The sequence below is a fragment of the Heloderma suspectum genome, chromosome 1 (genome assembly GCF_057233095.1).
Source record: "Heloderma suspectum isolate Gila_16-S chromosome 1, 16-S_ref, whole genome shotgun sequence".
Lineage (NCBI taxonomy): Eukaryota > Metazoa > Chordata > Lepidosauria > Squamata > Helodermatidae > Heloderma > Heloderma suspectum.
The window spans coordinates 50,796,515-50,816,697 of NC_139458.1; the positions used below are offsets into that span (position 1 = coordinate 50,796,515).

Sequence of the window (20,183 nt, forward strand, 5' to 3'; positions counted from 1 at the left end):
GTAAAAATGAGCAAAATGGTGAACAATCCAAAAAGGGTGGAGGATCAAAGGAAAAGCCAAGGAAGTGAATAAAATATTCAAAGGGGTTGTTCTACAGAGAGCCAGATCACAGGACAAAGAAAGCAGTAGAAAGTTTTAAAAAATGGTATGTAGTTCTGTATAAAAACAACAAATTACCATGGAAACGTAATGGGATATTGCCTTAAGTGTGCATAGGACTGTAGCCTTCAATTCCCATTTAGTTAAATGGAAAAGTCAGGTATGTGCTTAAAACATTGCCATTGAAACAAATGGAACCTTGGCTGCGGACTATCCATAAAGCAGATTAAAAAATCAAAGAGGGAGAGGGTAGCTATAACAAATTAAGAATGGGGTATTGTTTAAAATGAGGTAAAGGGAGGGGGGAATTAAAATGTTTTTAACAGGGACACTTTTATGAGTACTCTATTATTTTAGCAACTTACTAAATGGGTAGTCCTTTTCCAGATTCTTTCTCCTGTTAGTTGTCAATATAGCCATCACAAAAACAAATCCATTTCTAACAGAAACTACTCAAATGTTTTTCCACCAAAAACATGGATTTAATGTATTTTTATTTATCCTCTTGGTATCCCATTCTTCCTCCAGTAATTCAGAGTGACGTACATGGATAACATGTATCCATATAACATATATGTGCTTTCTTCCTTTATTGTAAATAGATTTGTTTTCCCAAGATCCTACCCTTATTTGGATGTAAGCTCCTTTACAATCCATGGAGTTTACTTACAAATAAAGGCATTTTAGACTGGAACGTAAAATTAAGTGCCTCATATCTGGCTCTAGATCTAATAATGTACAGGGTCCAAAAATGTTTTTAAAACTACCTCTATTGATCTATAGGTATATTAAAAATTAAGCCATCTTTGTGTTCCTCGAGCTTCTTTTTTTTTTTTTTAAATAAGGGGTTAAAACAATAAGGGCTGCTGGCTTGTGGAACTGGTTTCAGGCACTATCATAGTATCTAAACTAATAACAGCTATGGATTTAAAATTGACATCCAAATTAGAATTAGTGTTATTTTCTTCTGTGAAATATATCACACTTGTTGTGTGTCTCATAGTGCTGAAACAAAAACCTAACAAAAGATTCCACATTTGGCAAATTCACCATATTAAAATCCATCAATGTGAGTCTGACTAAGTAGCTTTCAATTCTGTAAAATGACAAAACTCATCTTTTGAGGTAGAGAAATTTGGGTTTCTCTTTTCAGTATCCATAGTGGGTGGCTTCATTCTGAAGGTGAGATTTTATGGCAAAATTCAAGTTTTAAAGAGTATATCCCATTATTTGTTTCTCTGTGATTGTTGTTCTTGTTGTTGTTGTTCTTGTAATATAGCATTCAAATCAGCATTTTGAAATGGAAATCTTCTTTCAGCTCCAGTGCCCACTAAAAACTGTTTAGGCATTTGAATTGATGTATTGTCCTCAGCTTCTCTTTTCCTATCATTTGGAAAGTGCCTAGTTGTCCCTCATCTGCTAATCCTATGTTTGTTAATGACCTGAGCAACACATACATCTCTAACACTTAGCAATCTAAATGCAACTGCCATCAGCAGCTTAGGTTAGCTCTGCTGTACTGCCAGTAAGCATCCTGTGGCTTTACCTCTTCAAAACAAGGAATTTCATACTAAGGACATACTTCCAGGTTTGTATATCCCAAGTGAGAAATTTCTCCTCACTTTACGTACACAGACACACATGCCCTAAATTAGCATCTGGGATTGGAAACAAATGGAAGTACAACTCCAGAAGATGGAGAAAGATGTTTGTAGAGGAGATAATGTGCAGATCTCATTCATGTTCCTGTTGTGCCGCAAATCTGAATGAACATTAGGCTATCCAGACCAATTTCTGAAGCATGGAAACCTTCAGGTTCTATGATTAATCTATCCTAGGAGCAGACTGCATTCCAATAATTTTGTCTGAATCTATAAGTGTGTGTATGGATTGTGTACACATGTATACACACCCAAACTAATATGAAATCAACTCCCACCCCAGAAATATTGCTTCAAGAAGAGACAGAAATCTAAGTCAGTTATAAAAAATAAAATAATTTATTTTAAAGAAATTACACATTCCCAACAGGAAAGTCAAGATGTTTTTGAATTACCTCCAAGCATTTAAAACCTAAAGGATTATATCAAATCAATACTAGTGTTAACAAAAAGGCCTTGTGAATACAAGGGACCTCTTCTTCAATCAAACCTTTATTTAGATTTGCTTTCAAACCTGCAGGGTTTTCATCCCCCCCCCCCGGTCTTTACTCTTGTCCCCCGGTCTTTACTCTTGTCCTCATAAAACCACAGCCAGTATGGATGGACCAAGCTTGTTTAACCATTCATTATCTTTCTCTCAGAACAAATTGCAAACTGTTTCTATTATTGTGTAACCTCATTTGGGGAAAGTGAAGGGGGGTGAGGTTGTTGTTGTATTTTAACTCCCTCACTTCTCTTGGGGGATAGATTTCCTGTCAAAAAATAACTGACAGAATGCACCCTTCTGATATTCAGCCTTAAATTTCGTTTGTAAATTATCCTCTCAGGACCCTGAGGGCATTGTTTTTAAAAATCAAATATACTGAACAAGGAAAACAAAATCTTTAATGCAAAAATAACATTATGAACTAATTCAACACCTGGATTCTCAGATTCTGATCTAGTTGCATCCTGGATTCAAATATGAAATGTACTCCGATTCTGATCTTGATCTAATTGGCAAACCCAATCCTTTACATCAGTCCAGTTCATCTAGGAAGTTCTTGTCCACAAGGGAAGCATCATCTTTGCCATTATAGTTGCAATTCCTAAAGAAAACGAGCCCTTATTTGCCCCATACTTCACTCTAGCCAGCCTTTCTTGGAGATGTTTTCTTAATGCACTCATCCTACCCCTTAGCAAAACTAATCTAATTATTTCCCCAAACCATGCCCATATAGAGGCATTGCTGTCCCTTTGTCTTGAATTTCAAGAATAACTGGGTGGCTCTTCGCTTGTCTGGGGGAGTTCTTCCTAACTAGAGATGCTGGGATTTCATTTCCATAGAAACTTTGGAAAGAGGACCACCTCCCTTTCCTAAGGACAAAGGCAAGGGAAGGCAAAATTACAGGGCCAAGGTTGTCCCCTGAGGTTATGGAAGGCCTGGGAAAGGAGGTTAGATTTTCTTGGAAGGCCTCCTCACTTTCTTCTCCTCTCAACCATAGGTCCTGCTTCCAAACTGTCCCTCTGTCAGCTGGTGGAACACTTTAAAATACTTCATTGCTAGTCACAGAAATTGGAACAGCATTCTTGGGTTGAGGTGGGTGGGATTAAATTCATCTCACAACCACCCTTAATACCCTGATGATTCCCCGTAGATGCCAGCCAGGTCATTCATAGGAGCTGTTTGATAACATCTTATTCAAAACAAAACAAAACGAAATAAAAGATTCTGATCTGGTAAAGTACCAGCTTGATTTTTTAAAAAGGGCCCAGCAATTGCAAATAAACCCCTGGTTTCTTTAATTTAAACAATAAACACAGCCCAAAAGATCACTGGACAATGAAAGAGGACCGGGGGGCCCTGCGGACAGCTCCCTCCATGGATCACTAGGCAAGGAAGCGGGATGGATTACATCCCCCTGGGAAGGAAGACTGATGCAGCTCCTAGAAAGAAGGGAAAGTGTTGGAGGGCAGACGGCCAGATCAACAGGACCGAAGGAGATTCACTTGACCCCTTGGCTTTGACGTTGAAAAACAAAACCGGCTCGGAGCAACACAAAGCGTGGGCTTGACAAGTTCAGTCCGCATATTCTCCTCCTCCTCTCTTAGAGCCTTTGTTGGAGCTGGGCCTCCAAGACGATGAAGGGATCCGTCCGGAGGATCCAAAGACACCGGCAGCACTAGGGGAGCTTCCACCTCTTGCTGGCACATTTCTATAGGTCGGTTCTCCATCCGCTGCTCCCCCCCCCGCCCCCAATATGATCACACGATCAGGGACCCGAGCCATGAGGGGCGCGGGGTGTCAGATCAGAGAGGTCCAAAGGCAGACGCCCCAAAGTGCGAGGCCCAGAGCTAGAGATGGAGGATGCCTACCAAAGGGCGCGGGGCGGGGGGGGGGATGCCCCCTAGGATGCCATCCTGCCCCGACTCGTCCCCCCCCCCCCGCCCCGGGCTCAAAAGTAAGGCTGGCTTACCTGTGCCGTCTCTTCTTCCGCTTCTTGCTCTGGTTTAAGGAGGATTTGGACATTTTTCTGTCGCTGGACGAAACATCTTCGGAATCTGGAGACAGAAAAGCGGCAGCGATGGAGACGCGCCAGAACCTCCGGGGGGGGGGGGCTGCCTTTGGGGGCGTCTCCCCTCCCGGCTGCCCAGGACATTCCAGGCTGCCAGGGGGGCGTCTCCCCACAGGCCTTTGTCTTAACGACCCTGGATCGGGACTTTGGGGGGCCTTTTTCATTTGCTCCGGGGATATTTCGTTTCCTGGTGTCGCCCTGGAGGTCCTTCCAGCCGAGAGATGCCTCGCTTCTCTTCGGGCTCGGTTTTCTCTGTGTCTCCTTTTTCCCTCCTGAGCTTGGATCCCAGTTTTGTTTCCAAGCCACCGGCTTTCCCGGAATTTCTCCCATATTTACATTTCAATTTTCAAAAATGGGGAATTATAAATAAAAAAAGAAAGCCCGGAAAGCACAACGTCCATAAAATGGGGAGGAGAGGGGGTTAACAGCATGATCTGTGGAACCCCAAACCCTGCAGTCCTGGGATCTCAGGAACTCTTTGTGCCTTTTATCTCCCCCCACCCTCTGAATCGCCCCTATATTTATAGGGCGGGGAAAGAAAAATATGGACTTTGGAGCCGGGGGAATAGAACGCCTGGATGGGCTTTCATGTATTAGGCACCCTGGAAGAGTTAATCGCTTCTCCTCTCTCATTTGGAGGTTCCCTGGGGTCTCTTCCCGTATCTCTCTCATTTTTCCTTTTTTTATTTGTTGTTTTCCAAACCCAGTTTTACTTTTCTATTCATTTCTTGCTATTTCCCTAGTGTTTTATTATAATAAATCGGGACCTTAATTATAGCCCGGAAATGGCAGCTCCAAGCGGCCCCGGGCCCGGCCTTTCGGTCTAATCTGTCGTCCTCAGGAAGGACAAGAAGCGGGGATTCGACCTGGATTCGAATCTTGCCCCCTAGGTCTGCCTCCGGCGGCCCCCCACCCCCCTCATTTGCCCCCATCGATTGTCATTCGTTGTTATTAATTTTGAGGATAATACTCTGTGCGCGTGTGAGAAAGGAGGGAGGGATGCTTAGCCGGGGAAGGGTCACATCTGTAAGAAACGGGGGATCCCTGACAAGGGGAGTGGAGGAGGCTGCGCTGGCCCAGGTAGGCTCCCCAGTATCTGGGAGACTCCTCAGGCCCTGTCGCGTCGGTCAGGGTGCAGTGATCCCCCCTTGGGAGCAGCAGCAGCAGCGGTCGAGGTGCGGCTGGCCAGAGTCGTCTAGGAACCAGGCTGGAGGGCTGCCACTTGCCTTGCCGAGGTCTCAGCCTCCCCGGGGTGGGTTCTCCCAGCCGTCCCCTTCCTCCCGGGCCTCCTCCCCACTGGGATGCGGCGGCGGCGCCGCCGCCGCCGGGGGTGGGGAGCTCTACCTGAGCTGGCCGTCTGGCTGGTGTCCAGCTGCGCGGGGGCTCGGCCCAGCGGCTGCAGGTGGACGCTGGGCGGGTCGGCCAACACCTCCAGGAAAGTGGGCTGCGCGTAGAAGCCGGGCAGGCTGCCGGCGCTCAGCAAACCCATGCCCACGCCGCCCACCCCGGCGGGGCTGAGGACGGAGCGGGCCGCCAGTAGGTGTCCGGCGGGTAAGGCGTCCAGAGCGGCGCGCGGGTGCGAAGGCGGCTCCTTGTTCAAGCCCAGGATCTCCTGGATGCCGAAGCCGGTGCAGCGAGGCGCCGTGGGGCCCGAGCTGGGCTTGGTCCCCGGGGCCGCGGCCCCAACCGCGCCCCCTGCCCCCGGGGGGCCGGAGGCCGCCGGGGGAGGCGCGCCGCCGGGGGCTTTGGGCTTGCCGGGCAGGCTGTGGTGGGCGAGCGCATCCCCCGCTTTGCCCGTCATGCTGCGGCTGGTCCCTCGTGCCCGCTCCGGGGAATGCTCGGGAGCCCCCGCCTCAGGCCCCTTTTATACGCCCAGCCCGGAGCCCAAGCGGGGTCAGAGCCGAGCAGCCAATCACAGGGACCAGCCGCGATTAGGAATTCCAAAAAGCCAAATCGGGGGGGGGAGGTGAGGGGAGAAGAGGAGGGAGACCCGTCAGGGGGCGGCCTGGGGCGCGCGGGCAGCTGCGCGCAGAGAGCGCGCCTGAGCGGGCGACTCCTCGCCAGGTAGTCGCCTGCGTGCCTGAAGGCGGCGGCGGCGGCAGCAGGCGGGCAACGGAGGGCAGCTTAGTGGGTGTCACCCCAGCGGGGGCCGGGTCAGTGCCCCGCCATCGAGGGGGAGACCTGCTCCGCGGCCACCAAAGGCGCTCGGGCTGTGACAGGTGGGAGCGGGACGGCCCAGCGCAGAGAAGGGGACTGTGAGGCAAACGCAGGGGAGGCTGGAGCGGAGAGCGTGGCCGGCCCTCCAGAGGGCAAGCAGGCCGCTGGCGCGCCCCGGGCGGGTGAGGAGAGGCGGCCAGCCCGGGGCAGCGCAGACAGACGGAGGAGCGCGGTGGGGCACTTGGGGGAACGTGAAGGGCTGGCCACGGACTCCGAAGGCGGCGGACCCTGTGGGTGAGGGGCGGGGGCGCTCGGGGGTCGTGTCCTTGGCTGAGCTGAGGGAGGAAGCGGGGAGACGCGAGCCAAAGGAGGCTGCATTCCCTTCGCCTGAGAGCGCCGTCAAAGCGATGCGTGGCGATAGAAGTGCGAGCAGCAGAGGTGGTTTCCCTCCAGTTCACCAATGAAATCATGCCAGTTCCTTCGAGGGTTATTCAAACTCGAATTCACGCCTCTCTCCCTCTTTTTTTTTAACGAGACTTTCTGAAAACCTCCTGGCAGTTACAACAAATCGCACGATTGGCAGATATAGCTGGTTGCCGATGCAAGCCTTTGCGGTTTGTTGCACAAACTTTGCAACGGGTGCCGTTTCCCAATTCTAAATTTCGCAGTTTGTATCTGGAGTATTTGGACTAAATAACACAATAATACGGTCTACTAAGTAGGAAATATATGGGAATATTGAAGTAATTGTATGGTTTGTTTGTTTTTTAATGTAACTATGGATTGCGAAGTGACAGATTATCAAAGAGTTTGGAAATTGGTATCATGGACATCTCAATAGCAATCTGGATTTGTAGCGTGGATAATCTGGATACTTTGAGTTTCGTTTTGAATAGTTGGTACTAGATTAAATATTCAGTTACGATTTTGACTGGATGGAAATGTGAGACATTGTGGAACAAACTAGAAAGAGATAAGTTATTATTGTGGGCAAAAAAACACAAAAGTTGAATGTATTCCTTGTCTCCTAGTAATTAGCTTTCTTTAATGCAAATTCAATGCTATTTATTTTTTTTATAAATAACATTCAACTGGAAAAATGGAAGGAAAATCAAATGTATGTATGAAAGAGGGATTTTAGAAGCAAAATGAATTATATGTTGAAATAAATTATATGAAACAAATTAATAACAAATAATACAATCATCAGCATTTACTTCAATAGCATTTGGATTTAAAGTTTTCAATAAACTCCAGAAGTCGACTTATATTTGCAACTTCATGCTTTCAGATTTAATTGCATCCAGCAAATTGTACTGAATAGTTGTTTAGGTGTAATAATATAAGGGTTTTTTTTTTTTTTCCAATGGACATTTTAAGGATTTGCCTCTCTTAGTTGCCAAGGATGTGATATCTAATATTGTGTAAAATAGAGTTAAAATTCATTTACCAATTTCCTGTACTAAACCAGATATTATTCTAAATCTCATATCATTTTAAAATAATTGTAATGTATATAGCCTTTAATTAAATAAAACCAAATTACATTTATATTGATATAAATTCTTCTCCAGTTGGTGAAAGTTAAAATGAATCCAATATTAAGATGTTCAGTTTTAAAATATTTGTTGAATATTCACTGAAGGAAATGAATAATAAAAATTGCATAACATAAGCACACTTTGTGCCCACTCTAAAAATAAAGTTTAGTTGAAAATTATCCACAAACATGGCAGATTCCAATATGAACTGAAAAAATATAATCCTATTCTGATGACAGGGAAAGAATTAGGAATATAGGACCCTACTCCTTAAACACCCTGCCTATCATTTAACTATACTAAACTTATGCATATAATAAGAGGAAGCATTTTCAAGGGACCATGGACAATACAGTTTATAAAGCATCTTCTTGCTTCCCAGGATCTCTGATGCACCTCCTGCTTGTCTGTTGTTGCCAGTTGCTGTCTCTTGTTTTATGCTTAAGTTGTATATGTTCTTTGGGGAATGGCCTGTCTTTTTGCCAATTTTTTGTCCATTGCCTATCATCCAGAGCTACTTTATGTAACATGAACATGGAAGTCATTTTTGTGTAGGAAAGTGCATGAAATATACACATATGCATTCATTACATTTCAGAAACTACATATGTTGTTCACATAATTTCCTGCATATAATAACTTCCTTGCAGGAAATCTGTCTTATGTCTTATGTGAAGTGACCCTGAATCTTTCATCCATGTATGAGATATCTGAGTTACACACTAAATAACACAATCATTGCACACTACTTGTGACAGGAAGGGGGCTCATGCTATGATTTTGGAGTTCTGGAAAGGATGGATTTGGCCCTTGCACAACTTGCAAGGTCCTTTTCCCCCAGTACTAACCAGGCTTGCACCTTCTCCTTCCATGAGCCAAAGTAAGCACTAACATTGGTCAACCAGTAACCACAAGGCAGAAGTTGGCATGAAGCATTCAGTGATTTATAGGCTTCCCCCCCCTTCTCCTATGACAAAGTAAAACAAAAACAAAAAACATTCTATGACATGTAAAAAATAAGAACACGAGGTGAGACAGAAAATGACACTTGGAATCCCCACATAGCTTCAGTTAACAGGCATTACTCACATCTTTTCATCTACTACAACCACGAGGTTTAGATACACAGATATGACTCCCAGGACTATGGAAAGTAAGGTTCCCAGGTCTATGAAGAGCGCACCAAATATTGTCAGCACACCAAATACAGATTCTCGATCCTGACAATAGCTTGACATTTTTCTAAATCCCAAACAGTTTATATGCTTGATCTATTATAAAAATCAGATTGTTTTTCTAGCATTGGGATCCATGATGAGTGCAATCTTCAGACATAATAAATCATCTATCTTTGATGCCAGTCTTTCCAGTTAAGAGATCTCAGGTAGGACTGGGAATCTGGGACTATGAAAAATATCTGCCTGAGAGCTGAATTAGAAATTCCACTGCCACACAATAAACCAGACTAATAATAGAGCAATACTTGACAATTCCCTTGAGCCCACACATGTGTCATTTTAGGTGTGTCCATTTTAGGTATGTCCATCTATTTAGATTTTTTGGTCATTTTAATCATTTAAGAGCTTATTTTTAATAGCAGAATTAAGTAATAGTACCACCTACTGGCAGTTACAGAAATAATCACATCATGCACCCTAAGCACTTCATTGCTGTGCAGCTAAATTTAAATGAAGCCACTAGGGCTTCTGGATGTTGTACTACTGGTCCTGGAGTTTGATGCTAAAAAGGCCTAAATACTTTGTAGAAGTTATATTGTAGGTGCCAAAATATAGTGGTCCTTAGTTTATTTTCTTATCCCTTGTGTCTGCTGTGCACATTCTTCAATTGTTTATCTACTTTGGGAAGTAATTATTTCTCTTTTGTAGCAAGGAATTCTGTTGTTTCTTGGAATATAAAAAAGAAAAAAGTATAATTTCCATCTAGAAAGTCATTGTTTTATAAGCTGCAGAAAGCGAATTTTTAAACCACAAGTATTATATATAGGTATATCCTTTCACTGTTTCATTGGATCTCTTGCATGCCCTGGATGTCCTGCATGTTTCAACAGAGGCAGATGGCACATTTGTCACTAACCTTCTTTGTCACTATGTAGCAAAGTGGATTTGTTCATTAATTCACTGTGATACAGGTGGGAGTCTATGCTTTCTCTTCAGCCAGATGATCCCTAAGGTAAAGCAGCCAAGCAGCATTTGTTTGCACTTGGGAGTACATGGAGTTCTGATAGAAGTACTGAAGGAGAAGAGGGGAGGGGAGAAGGCTCTGGTGTAGTCACCTTTCCACCACAGTAGTAAACCTGGGACGCTAGTAAATGTTGTGTTTAAACTAAGACTCTGTCTTGGATTTCTGGTTTCTCATGGAAGAAGGCAAATAAAATGTTTCTGTAGACTGCCTCCAGGGAAAAAGAGTATCTGGATCCTTGAATACATTAATGGTTGTGACTTCTTTATATCCACACTACCACATGGCTGGAAATCTCCTTCAGCAAAGTCAACTCGTTTATATAGTCCCACAGTGGCCGAAAAGTTAATGGCCTTTGACTAATAGTCTCTTTTATTTTCTTTAGTTTCTGTATGCCTTGAGCTTGGCTAGTTACTTTTGCACTGGATTACAATGGCTAGATTACAGTGCAGTGAATTTACATATACTTTATCTCTGGTGCTTGCTTGTGCATGTGTTTAATGATTCCAGCTTTCCAAGCCTCGTAGTGGCTAATAAAATCAAAAAGTAAAACACAAACTGCAAAACTAAAATCATAACATTAAAAAGTCATAACTGAAAACTTTATAAGTAGTTATAATCGGCTGAACAGGCTTTCAGTTTCACTTCATAATATCCATTGGGAGATTGGCAGCTGCATTTTGAACCAACTATAGCTTCTGGATTATCTTCATGCAAAGCCCCACAATGAATGCACTACAACAGTCATTTTAAAACATGGATTGGTGTGGCAGGACCCATCCTCTCCACAGAGGGTGGAATTATCCTGCAAGTCCATGATGCTTTTTAGAAATCTTTTATCACTTTTACCCCTCCCGAGGAAAAGAATTAGGTGCAATGTCAGACCAGATTTCCCCTAGCAATCAGAATGACTAGTCTGAACCTATTTTGAGGAGTTATACATTTCAGCAGTAAGTGAAAGTGTAAATAGATACAAGAAAGCCTTTAAGTGTGACCCATTGCAAAGCAGCAATATTAGAGATATATAAACAAAATATTATGAACACCCAGAAACATCTATGTGACAATAACACCATTGACTGCTGTGAAATACTCATTTATTATTTCCAGAGGGTAGCCATGTCAGTCTAATGCAGCAAAAACAACAAAGAGTCTTGTGGCACCTTAAAGATGAACAAACTTATTCTGGCATAAACTTTTGTGGGCTATAGTCCACTTCATCAGATGCATAGACAATTATGGAAAATTTCAGGTTTTTTATGCAGTACATTTAGTATTTATTTAAAATATGTTTATACTACTGTTTATATAAAATTTCACAGTGGTATACAAGTAAAAATATTTACCATAGTCAGTAATAAAACAATCAATAAAACAGCAGTAATGTTTTTAAAAAGCAGACAATGCATAGCAAACACGGAGACAATTCAGTCCTTGGTCCTTTTGGAAAATAAAAAGCTTTTAACCCAGCTCCAAACTACATCAGGATGGAAGCTCTATTAAGTTTCATGGAAGATAATTCTGACGTACTGGAACTGCCACTGAGAATGTCTTACTTGTGGAGACTGATATAGGTTTCCCATGAGATGGGATCTAGGTCTATCAGGAACACATGAAGCAAGCTAAGCCGAGTGTAGCGTACCTTTAAAATCCAGTGTTCCGCACTGGAAAGGAACATACTTCCCGGTGGGGTGGGGTGGGGTAATAGAACTGAAAGTCACCAAACCGGCAGGGGGTGCTTGACCAATGACAGAGGGTTATTTTCCACCCCTGTCCAGGCTCCCCACTGCTACTACATTATGAATGGAGAGCAACTAATTTTCCCCCTGTATGCAGATTTTTCTGAAGAAACCAAAATCCCCAGTTCTCCAGGGCAGCATCTGAAGGCTCCTGAGAGCTCCCCACAGCCCATTTTCGCTGCATCCCAACAATCTGCTGCAGAGTTATTGCTCCCACCCCATTTTTCCCCATGTGTGCACTTTTGCCTATTGCTTCCAACTCCCCATCCAACACCCAACCCCTTTCTCACTCTCTCCTTCTCCCTGCTGGCAGTTAAGCAGAGAAGGGACCTTACATAAGAACAGAGAAACTACAGAACGTCAAGGAAGCACAACATAATGATTTAAGAGACAGAAGCTTTAGGGGAGTTACTAAAGTTAGCCTTTAACCCTCACTCCCTGCACAGGGAGTGAGATTTATTTCTTACTTCTGAGTAAACATGCACAGAAGGGGAAGATATGTTAAAGATTAAAAGCAGGCTACCTAAGGTGAATAAGTGTCCCCACTACTACAGTAATGTGAGGGGGCGCTGCTGTGCTCACAGGGATTTTCTCAATGGGAAAAACTACTTCCGTTGGGGAAACAAGAGGGGATGGGGCATCCCACCCCCTTGACCACTGCCAGCTCATAGAAAGCCACCCAGGATTTAATGCAGGGGGGACATAGCACACTGTGGTAAAACCGCTAGGGAGCCACTTTCAGTAAAAAAAAAAGTTGGAGTAAAAGGAGTTTCAGAAAGTGCATCTTTTCAGGAGGGAAGTGGCTGGTTGGCAGTGGATTGATGACAATGTCATCTGTCACAGTGGAACTCAAACTGTTCTAATTTCGCATTAAATTGCTTATGAAGACAGCCCCTAGGTATATTGTGTGCATGGCAAACCTGCCACTATAGTGATAATAAGCAGTGTGAGAAAATACACACAGCAACTAGTGGATATACTGATGACCTGTACTTGTGCCAGCTAACCTTTGTACAGGATTTTGTACAGAAGTTTGGAGAATAATTCCTGTTGTATCAAAATATGCATGTTGTTTGTTTGTTTTCTTTTTCATATAACACATATGGACAACTTTCTTGCAAAATGTCTCCATTTTCACTAGGGGGACCAAAATGCTCTATCTACCTGAGGTATCTGAGGACCTTGGCCTGGGAACAGAAACTGCTGTAATAACTTGACACCTTATGGACAAGATAATAACTGAAATTTCTTCTCTGTGAATTTGAGAAATAAAATATGAAGCTGCACAGGCATGTTTGGTTCGAAGAACTGGTCATCACCTACATCTGTGCTCCTTAATTTTGCAAATATTTCAACATCTGTTTTCAGTGACCATTATAACAGAAATAAAAATGACTTGACACTTATTCAATTAGAATGTGTTGCAACACCACCACAGCAACATCTGTCTAAGCCAATATTCTATCTCAGATGCTTGGGAGGTGGAAGAAAGAAACACCTTAAAACTATTACCTGCCAAGAGGAAATATATCTTTTGGCTCTCATTAGCTGCAACCCAGGCCACAATAAGAAATTAACTGAATTTTTAAAGAACCATTAAATCTCAACCAGCAAGGACTAGTTTTAGCTGCTTTCAGGCCACAGGTATCCAGGAAAAATACCTTAAAAAGCAATTAGGATTATTTAAATCAACTATACAATCCTCTATAGCAAGGATGGGCAGAAAGTAGATCTCCAGATGTTTTGGATGTCAAGTCCCAGCATTCCTAACCATTAGCCATGCTGGTAGGGACTTCTGACAGTTAAAGTCCAAAACATCTGGAGTTCTGTGCCATCAGCCCACCCCTGATTATAGCATATGCAATTATAATTCTCAGATGTGAAATCAGTTTAAAAACAGCCAATCTCCTGGGTGGCTTGATCCATCCGAAGTTAAGCACTCTTAAACCACTTTGATTTCAATGATAGCACGTTTGTTTGTTTTTTATTTATTTATTTATTGCATTTATATCCTGCCTTTTTTCCTCTTGCAAGGAACCTAAGGCGGCTTAAATTATCCTCCTCCTGTTTTATCCTTACAACAACCCTGTGAGGTAGGTAGGGCTGAGAGTCTGTGACTGGCCCAAAGTCACCCAGTGAACTTCCATGGCCAAGTGGGGACTAGAACCTGGATCTCCAGGCTCCCAGTCCATCACTGTCACCACTATACTGCACTGGCTTACGTTAGTATGTTCTTAACTCTTGCACTGAAATCAATGGGCTTCTCTACAGGAGGCTTTTATCATGCACTTGTGATTGGTCTCTCATGGAAGTTTGCAGGTCTTTTACACTACTTCATCAACCTCCAGGGCCCCTCCTGTCCTTTGTGACCAATATCACGGCTTTTCCATTACTGGTGAAAATGTGGGATTAAGTCTGGGAAGCACAATATTGCTGTGTCTAAGTGCGCAATTGCCCTATACCGCAGTGCCATCTAGTAGGTGTTTAATGAAACATACAGAACTTGCAGACAAAGGAAATTCCCCCCCAAAAGCAAGGGGAAGCACATGAAAAGAAGCCGATCTTGAACCTGCAAAGAATCCAGAGGTAGAAGCCCCAGTAAACCTGCGGGATAAAAGCATGGTAGACAAGCTCAGTGCGAACTGAACTGACTTAACTCTGGCTGGATGACTGATATAAGCAGCTGACCTATTGCCCTAACACCAATTAGCAAAAGCCTACAGATATATATTTTTTTCAAATATAAAATTGTAAATGTTTCCTTTGCCCTAGTTTAATAAAGTCCATCCTGGCTTTTTGTTTCAAGGGCTCTTCCTGGCAATTAACTCCACTAGAAATAAAGTTGATTTTAAAGACTTGGGTTCAAATTTCAGTTAAATTGCAATCTTATGATCAAATTCTTATTTCTAAGGGCATTTCCACAAGGAACTTCAAAACCACTTCAATTATCAGTCACAAATCTTTACAGCAACATCAAAAACTGGTTCACATGTCTCCTTCCAGCAGAACAATTCCCATTCTTCCCAGTGTGAATTGTCACCTTTCTACCCAGTTTACAATGACTACAGAAGCACTTATGGGAGGAAAGGGGAGGCAAAATGCAAAAATAATCTTGTCTCAGAAGGATCTGGCTCAATAATAGTGGACAGAAGACACATTGTGGCACTGCACATCTGTTCACACATGGCATAGTCAGAACATGAAGATTAATATGTGACTCAAACTCCAGTACAGCATCAGTTCAAAAACCAGACTCCTTGTGCATTTAGAACTGAAGGTAGTGATTCGCATGTGAACTCAAATAATATGAGATAGGATAAAAGTCACCGTGATTATCACCTGCAAATGAAATTATCTTAGCCACAGCTCCACACCTGTACAATGGGAATAACAGTGCCTTGCTATTCCAAGGAAAATTATAAAGCGCTTTAGAATCAAAAGTGATATATTAATGACTACTTGTAACTTTCCTGATCTCTGTTCATTATTTTAGGGCTAATATTGATAATGACCAAGATTCAAAGAACTGTGAGCCTAGTTCTGCAAGTCCAAGAGAGCATTAGATCTGCTTTTCTCAAACAGCGCTGCTCTCCCTCTTAATGCTATGTGGCGATGCTTTAAAACCAAATATTTCTTGGTGTGTTTTTAAGTTTGTGATATGGCAAGTGTGTTAGCTGCTCAAAGTCAAAAATTCCACTGGGCTAATGGAAGCTCCTTGTATGAGCCTAAGCAGCTATTTGGATCCAAGCCAATCATTTTTTTCAGCACCACAGGAGCCACTTCTCCCTTAATGCTATAGTGGTTCTTGTTTTACATTCACAACAATAGTGTGATCATTGCACATAGTGTGGAAGTACACTGTGGATTATTATTTATTATAAGGATTTTAATACAGCCCTTCAATCATATTCCCAGGGCTAGGGGTACAAAAAGAACACAACAGTTAAAATTAAAATATAAAAATAGAATACATTAAAAGCCACTAAATCATAAAGGCAGCATAAACCAGTCAATAGGATTATAATTGTGTCTAAAAGGCTTAAGAAAATTAAAAGGTCTTTGCCTGATGCCAAAAGGACAATAGTAGGTGCAGGGCTCTCTGTAAAAAAAGGATAATAATAAATCTTCATTTTGTAAAATGTAAAGGGTGTTTTTCTAGAACAAGAGGAAGTAGGGGAACACCCCTTTTTTAACTAAAAACAATTAGTATTATTTTGTTAATGAAACAGAAAGCCTTTAGCTTTTTAGCTTTTAAATTTTTTTAATGGGCTACATAAATATTCTTGTGGCAAAGCAAGTAAATTTTTTACTTAACTAAACATTGTGCTAAAGAACTTTTTAAAAAGAACCTCAAATCTACATGGCCAAAGGTGGGGGCAGATGTTCTCCTCATCAGTGATATCACAGGAATTATCCAGTAAGTGCTGTTGACAAATGTATATACTTCCATCACAACAGCACTGCTTGTGCTTCTGGGTTGGATATATGTTTATTGCATTTAATAAGAAGAGTGCCTTCCATTAGTGGTCATTGATCAGAACTGAAAGGTATATAGATCATTCCTCCAAATATGTGCTACCATTACTTATTAATTTTTTTTAAAGTTTTTTTCTTTGCAACACAACAGTAACAACAACAAACAGAAGAAAGCTAAAACATACTATCATGAAACATATCAATATACAGTAATCATTCCCTTTATACAGGGAAAAGAAAAAAAAGAGAAAATAAAAGAAAAAACAAGGCAGGGGAAAAAGGATTAACATTTTCATTTCAAATATACATGCTAATATAAGCGGTCCATATATCTAAACCATTACTTTCTTAATAAAATATTTTGGTTTGCCTCTATGTGGCCCATTCCGAACCAATCATAGAGTTCACCTCACATCACACACCCAAGAAAAGATTGCCATGTAATTTGGCCAGCTCCTTGTTCATATCCATCTACAAATGCCTGAAAATACCTCCTCCAATGAACTCATTTTGTCAAATCTCAGAGATGTTCTTTAATAACCTGTAACTCTAATTATTGCCACCCATGGCAAAGTCACCATCTTTTGTCCACTTTAAGCAGCTGGCTCTAATAAGTCTGTGCAGTATATTTGGCATGATGGTAAATAATTTAATATAGTTGTTATACAGCACCATAAGCAAATGCTTTGGAATTCTGTGCTTACTCTCACTTTCTGTGACCATACAACTTGCAGCACAATCCTAAACATATTTACTCAGAAGTAACATCCACTGACTGCGGTGGGATTTACTCCCATATAAGTGGGTTTAGGATTGCAGCCTTAGGGAACAATCCTATGCATGTTTAGAGAGAATGTTAAGACAGTCTAAACATGCACAATTGCAGCCTCAAACTACCTTCTAGTGCAGGTGTAGGCAACTTGTGGCCCTCGAGATGTTTTGTCCTACAACTCCCATCAGCCCCAGCCAGCATAGACAATGATGAGGGATCATGGGAGTTATAGGTCAAAACATTCTGAGGGCCACAAATTGCCCACTCCTGTTCTAGTACTAAATGTCTACAATAGCGAAAGTCACAGCATAGTTAATTCTGAAGCCTGTTTATGATAATGCAAATGCTATTATCTGTTTCTTAGCTCCCTATGAAGATCTATCTATTCTATGAATAGCATCATATTTCACCACTTCAAACTGTCTGAATTTGGGTCCTAGATGAAGATTTGCAAAGTGTTACCCTTTTGTTTTACCGAACATGTTGTCTTTGTATAACAGTTTGTGTCCTCAGGTATACTATTGTAGAGCTAGAGAATGCCTACCATTGGCTTTAATTTTCTCAAACATTGGTGGCTTTAGAGTGATAGAATGTGTACTCAGTTGGGCACAACAATACTATCTTTAACCATCCTTTGGATGGGTGCCTAATGCAACAAATCAAACAAGTACACTTATACAGAGTGGCTTGGAGAAGACATCCAAGCTTGATGCTCAGATAGTACAGAGAGGTTTTGTCCTGTTTTCACAACCTGTTTTCTGGAGGATATTAAACTAGCTAAGGGTGCAATCCTATGGCCACTAGTCAGTGGCTAGACGGCCATAGGATAGGTCAGTTCCCAGGAACCAACCTCATAGCCCACGCTCCAAGGTCGGTTTTCTTTCGTGCTCGGAAGAGGAGCGCAAAGCAGCAAAAACGGGGCGTTCCTGGGAGAGTGCTGGGGCGGGGAGGGTGGATGTGCCATTCTGATTCTTCCCATGCGCCATCCGGTGTGTCATCCCCCCGCTCTGACTTCCCATGGCTGAAATCGGCTGTCTAGCCACAAATGCAGGGCGGCTGGAGCACGGAGGGGACGATCCCCACTGCACTTCTCCTGCCCTTCATTGGATAGGTGGTCACCTCCAAGTTCGGAGGTGGCCACCTATCCCGCTCCCATCATTCTTGATTATGAGATCTGTACCTTTAAGGAGTGAAGCAACTCTTCCATACACAGAAAGCACATACAGACTTTATTAGAAAAAATGGTCAGGGCTAGGTGTATTTCACATACCTATGAGCTCCCTGCATTATATATTTACTAGCAGGCGCAGAATTTGGCATTGCTAGAATCTCAGATTCCCTCTTAATAACGTTTTGGAACGATTAGAATATTATTAGGAAAAATCTTAGATACTATAGAAATTGACCAGAGTTATACATAAATGAAGTAAGGAATGGATTCTGCTAGAGTTAAGAAAGAAATGTATACATATGTTAAGTACTGGAGTACATATTTTAAACAACTACTGTTGGTATGTCATTTTTTATTTAATCTTTTGCAGTATATTTACTCTTTAAAAACATTTGCTGTATGTATGGATACTGATTCTTAAAAATAAAAAATATTCTAAAAAAAAACATCTCTAGCCCTCATGGTTGCTTAATCATGCTTAAGTTGGAAACATGTGGATGGGGGCTTGTGAAGTCTCAGGAACTGGAGGGATCTGGGAAGGATTTCCAGTGAACAAAGGATCAGGATTTATGCCATACTCAGCTCTCTATTTCCTTTCCATGCCCACTGTTCCTTCTCCCTGTCACTACTGATTATCTAACTTCAATGTCCATACATTTATCCTTCCTTCATTAGCCACTATCATCCCATTACTAGCCAGACAATTCCAAAATATTTGGACATTTTGAATAGGGATGTATGAAAGTCACTTACCTTTTCGCAGCTTGGCTTCGCGGTGGGGGGGAGGCGCTTCGCTTCTTCCCCCGAAGTTCAGGGCAGGGGGGGAGGCGCCCCGCCTCGCCCGGCCGAAATTCAGGCCGGGGAGAAGCGCCCTGTCTCCCCGGCCACAAAACAAAAAGTAAAAAAAAAAAAAAGTCCCCGTGATAGGCTACGTGACGATTTACGTAGCCTATCACGGCTAGATTTCCAAAGTCAGCCATGATAGGCTACGTAAATCGTCACGTAGCCTATCACGGGTGACTTTGGGGGGGAAAAAAAGCGCGTATGCAAATGGCGGCGCCCATGGGGCGCCGCCATTTGCATTCCTTATTTTGGCACGTCTAGTCTAAGTAAAGATTTACGTAGACTATGGCGAAAATAAGGGCAACGCAAATAGTGTGCCCTTATTTTCGCCGTAGTCTACGTAAATCTTTACGGAGACTAGACGTGCCAAAATAAGGAACGCAAATGGCGGCGCTCCATGGGCGCCGCCATTTGCGTATGTGTTTTTTTTTCCCCAAAGTCACCCGTGATAGGCTATGTGACGATTTACGTAGCCTGTCACGGCTGACTTTGGAAATCTAGCCGTGATAGGCTACGTAAATCGTTACGTAGCCTATCACGGGTGTTTTGTGTTTTTTTTACTTTAGTTTTTTTTTTTTGCAATGGCGGTGGCGGCAGCCACTGCCATCATAGACAATGATGTCTATGATGAGACCGGCCGCTGCCCCCGCTCACGACGAACCGCCGACGAACCGCCGCCGGGACCCACCGCCAAGAGGGACATTCGCCGAAGGTAAGTCCCGTCCCGGGGGGGCGTCGAGGGGCCGGCGGAGAATTTCCCAACCAACTTCGGGGGGCCGAATGCGTCAGCGCTCGGCCTCCCGAAGATTCGGGGAGAAATTCTCCGCCATCCCTAATTTTGAACCATGACAAATCAGATTTGTAACCTGCCCCCTTCCCCAAAGTAAAACTATGCCATTTATATAGCATATTCCAGGTACAAAACTTGGACACAACCAACACCATAGGTGCTCAGTGTGAGGGAAAGACT

At 42.8% G+C, this 20,183-nt stretch overlaps 1 protein-coding gene across 1 annotated transcript in view; it reads right to left on the bottom strand.

The window, feature by feature from the left end:
* The window catches only part of VSX2 (visual system homeobox 2), a 38,171-nt gene extending 32,055 nt beyond the window's left edge, over positions 1–6,116 (bottom strand). Inside the window, exons 1-2 of the mRNA XM_084827097.1 lie at positions 5,660–6,116; positions 4,217–4,301 (exon numbers count right to left, since the gene is read on the bottom strand). Coding sequence (XP_084683223.1) covers positions 4,217–4,301; positions 5,660–6,116 — 542 coding nt within the window. The remainder of the gene's footprint in view (positions 1–4,216; positions 4,302–5,659) is intronic.
* Between the last annotated feature and the right edge of the window lie 14,067 nt (positions 6,117–20,183).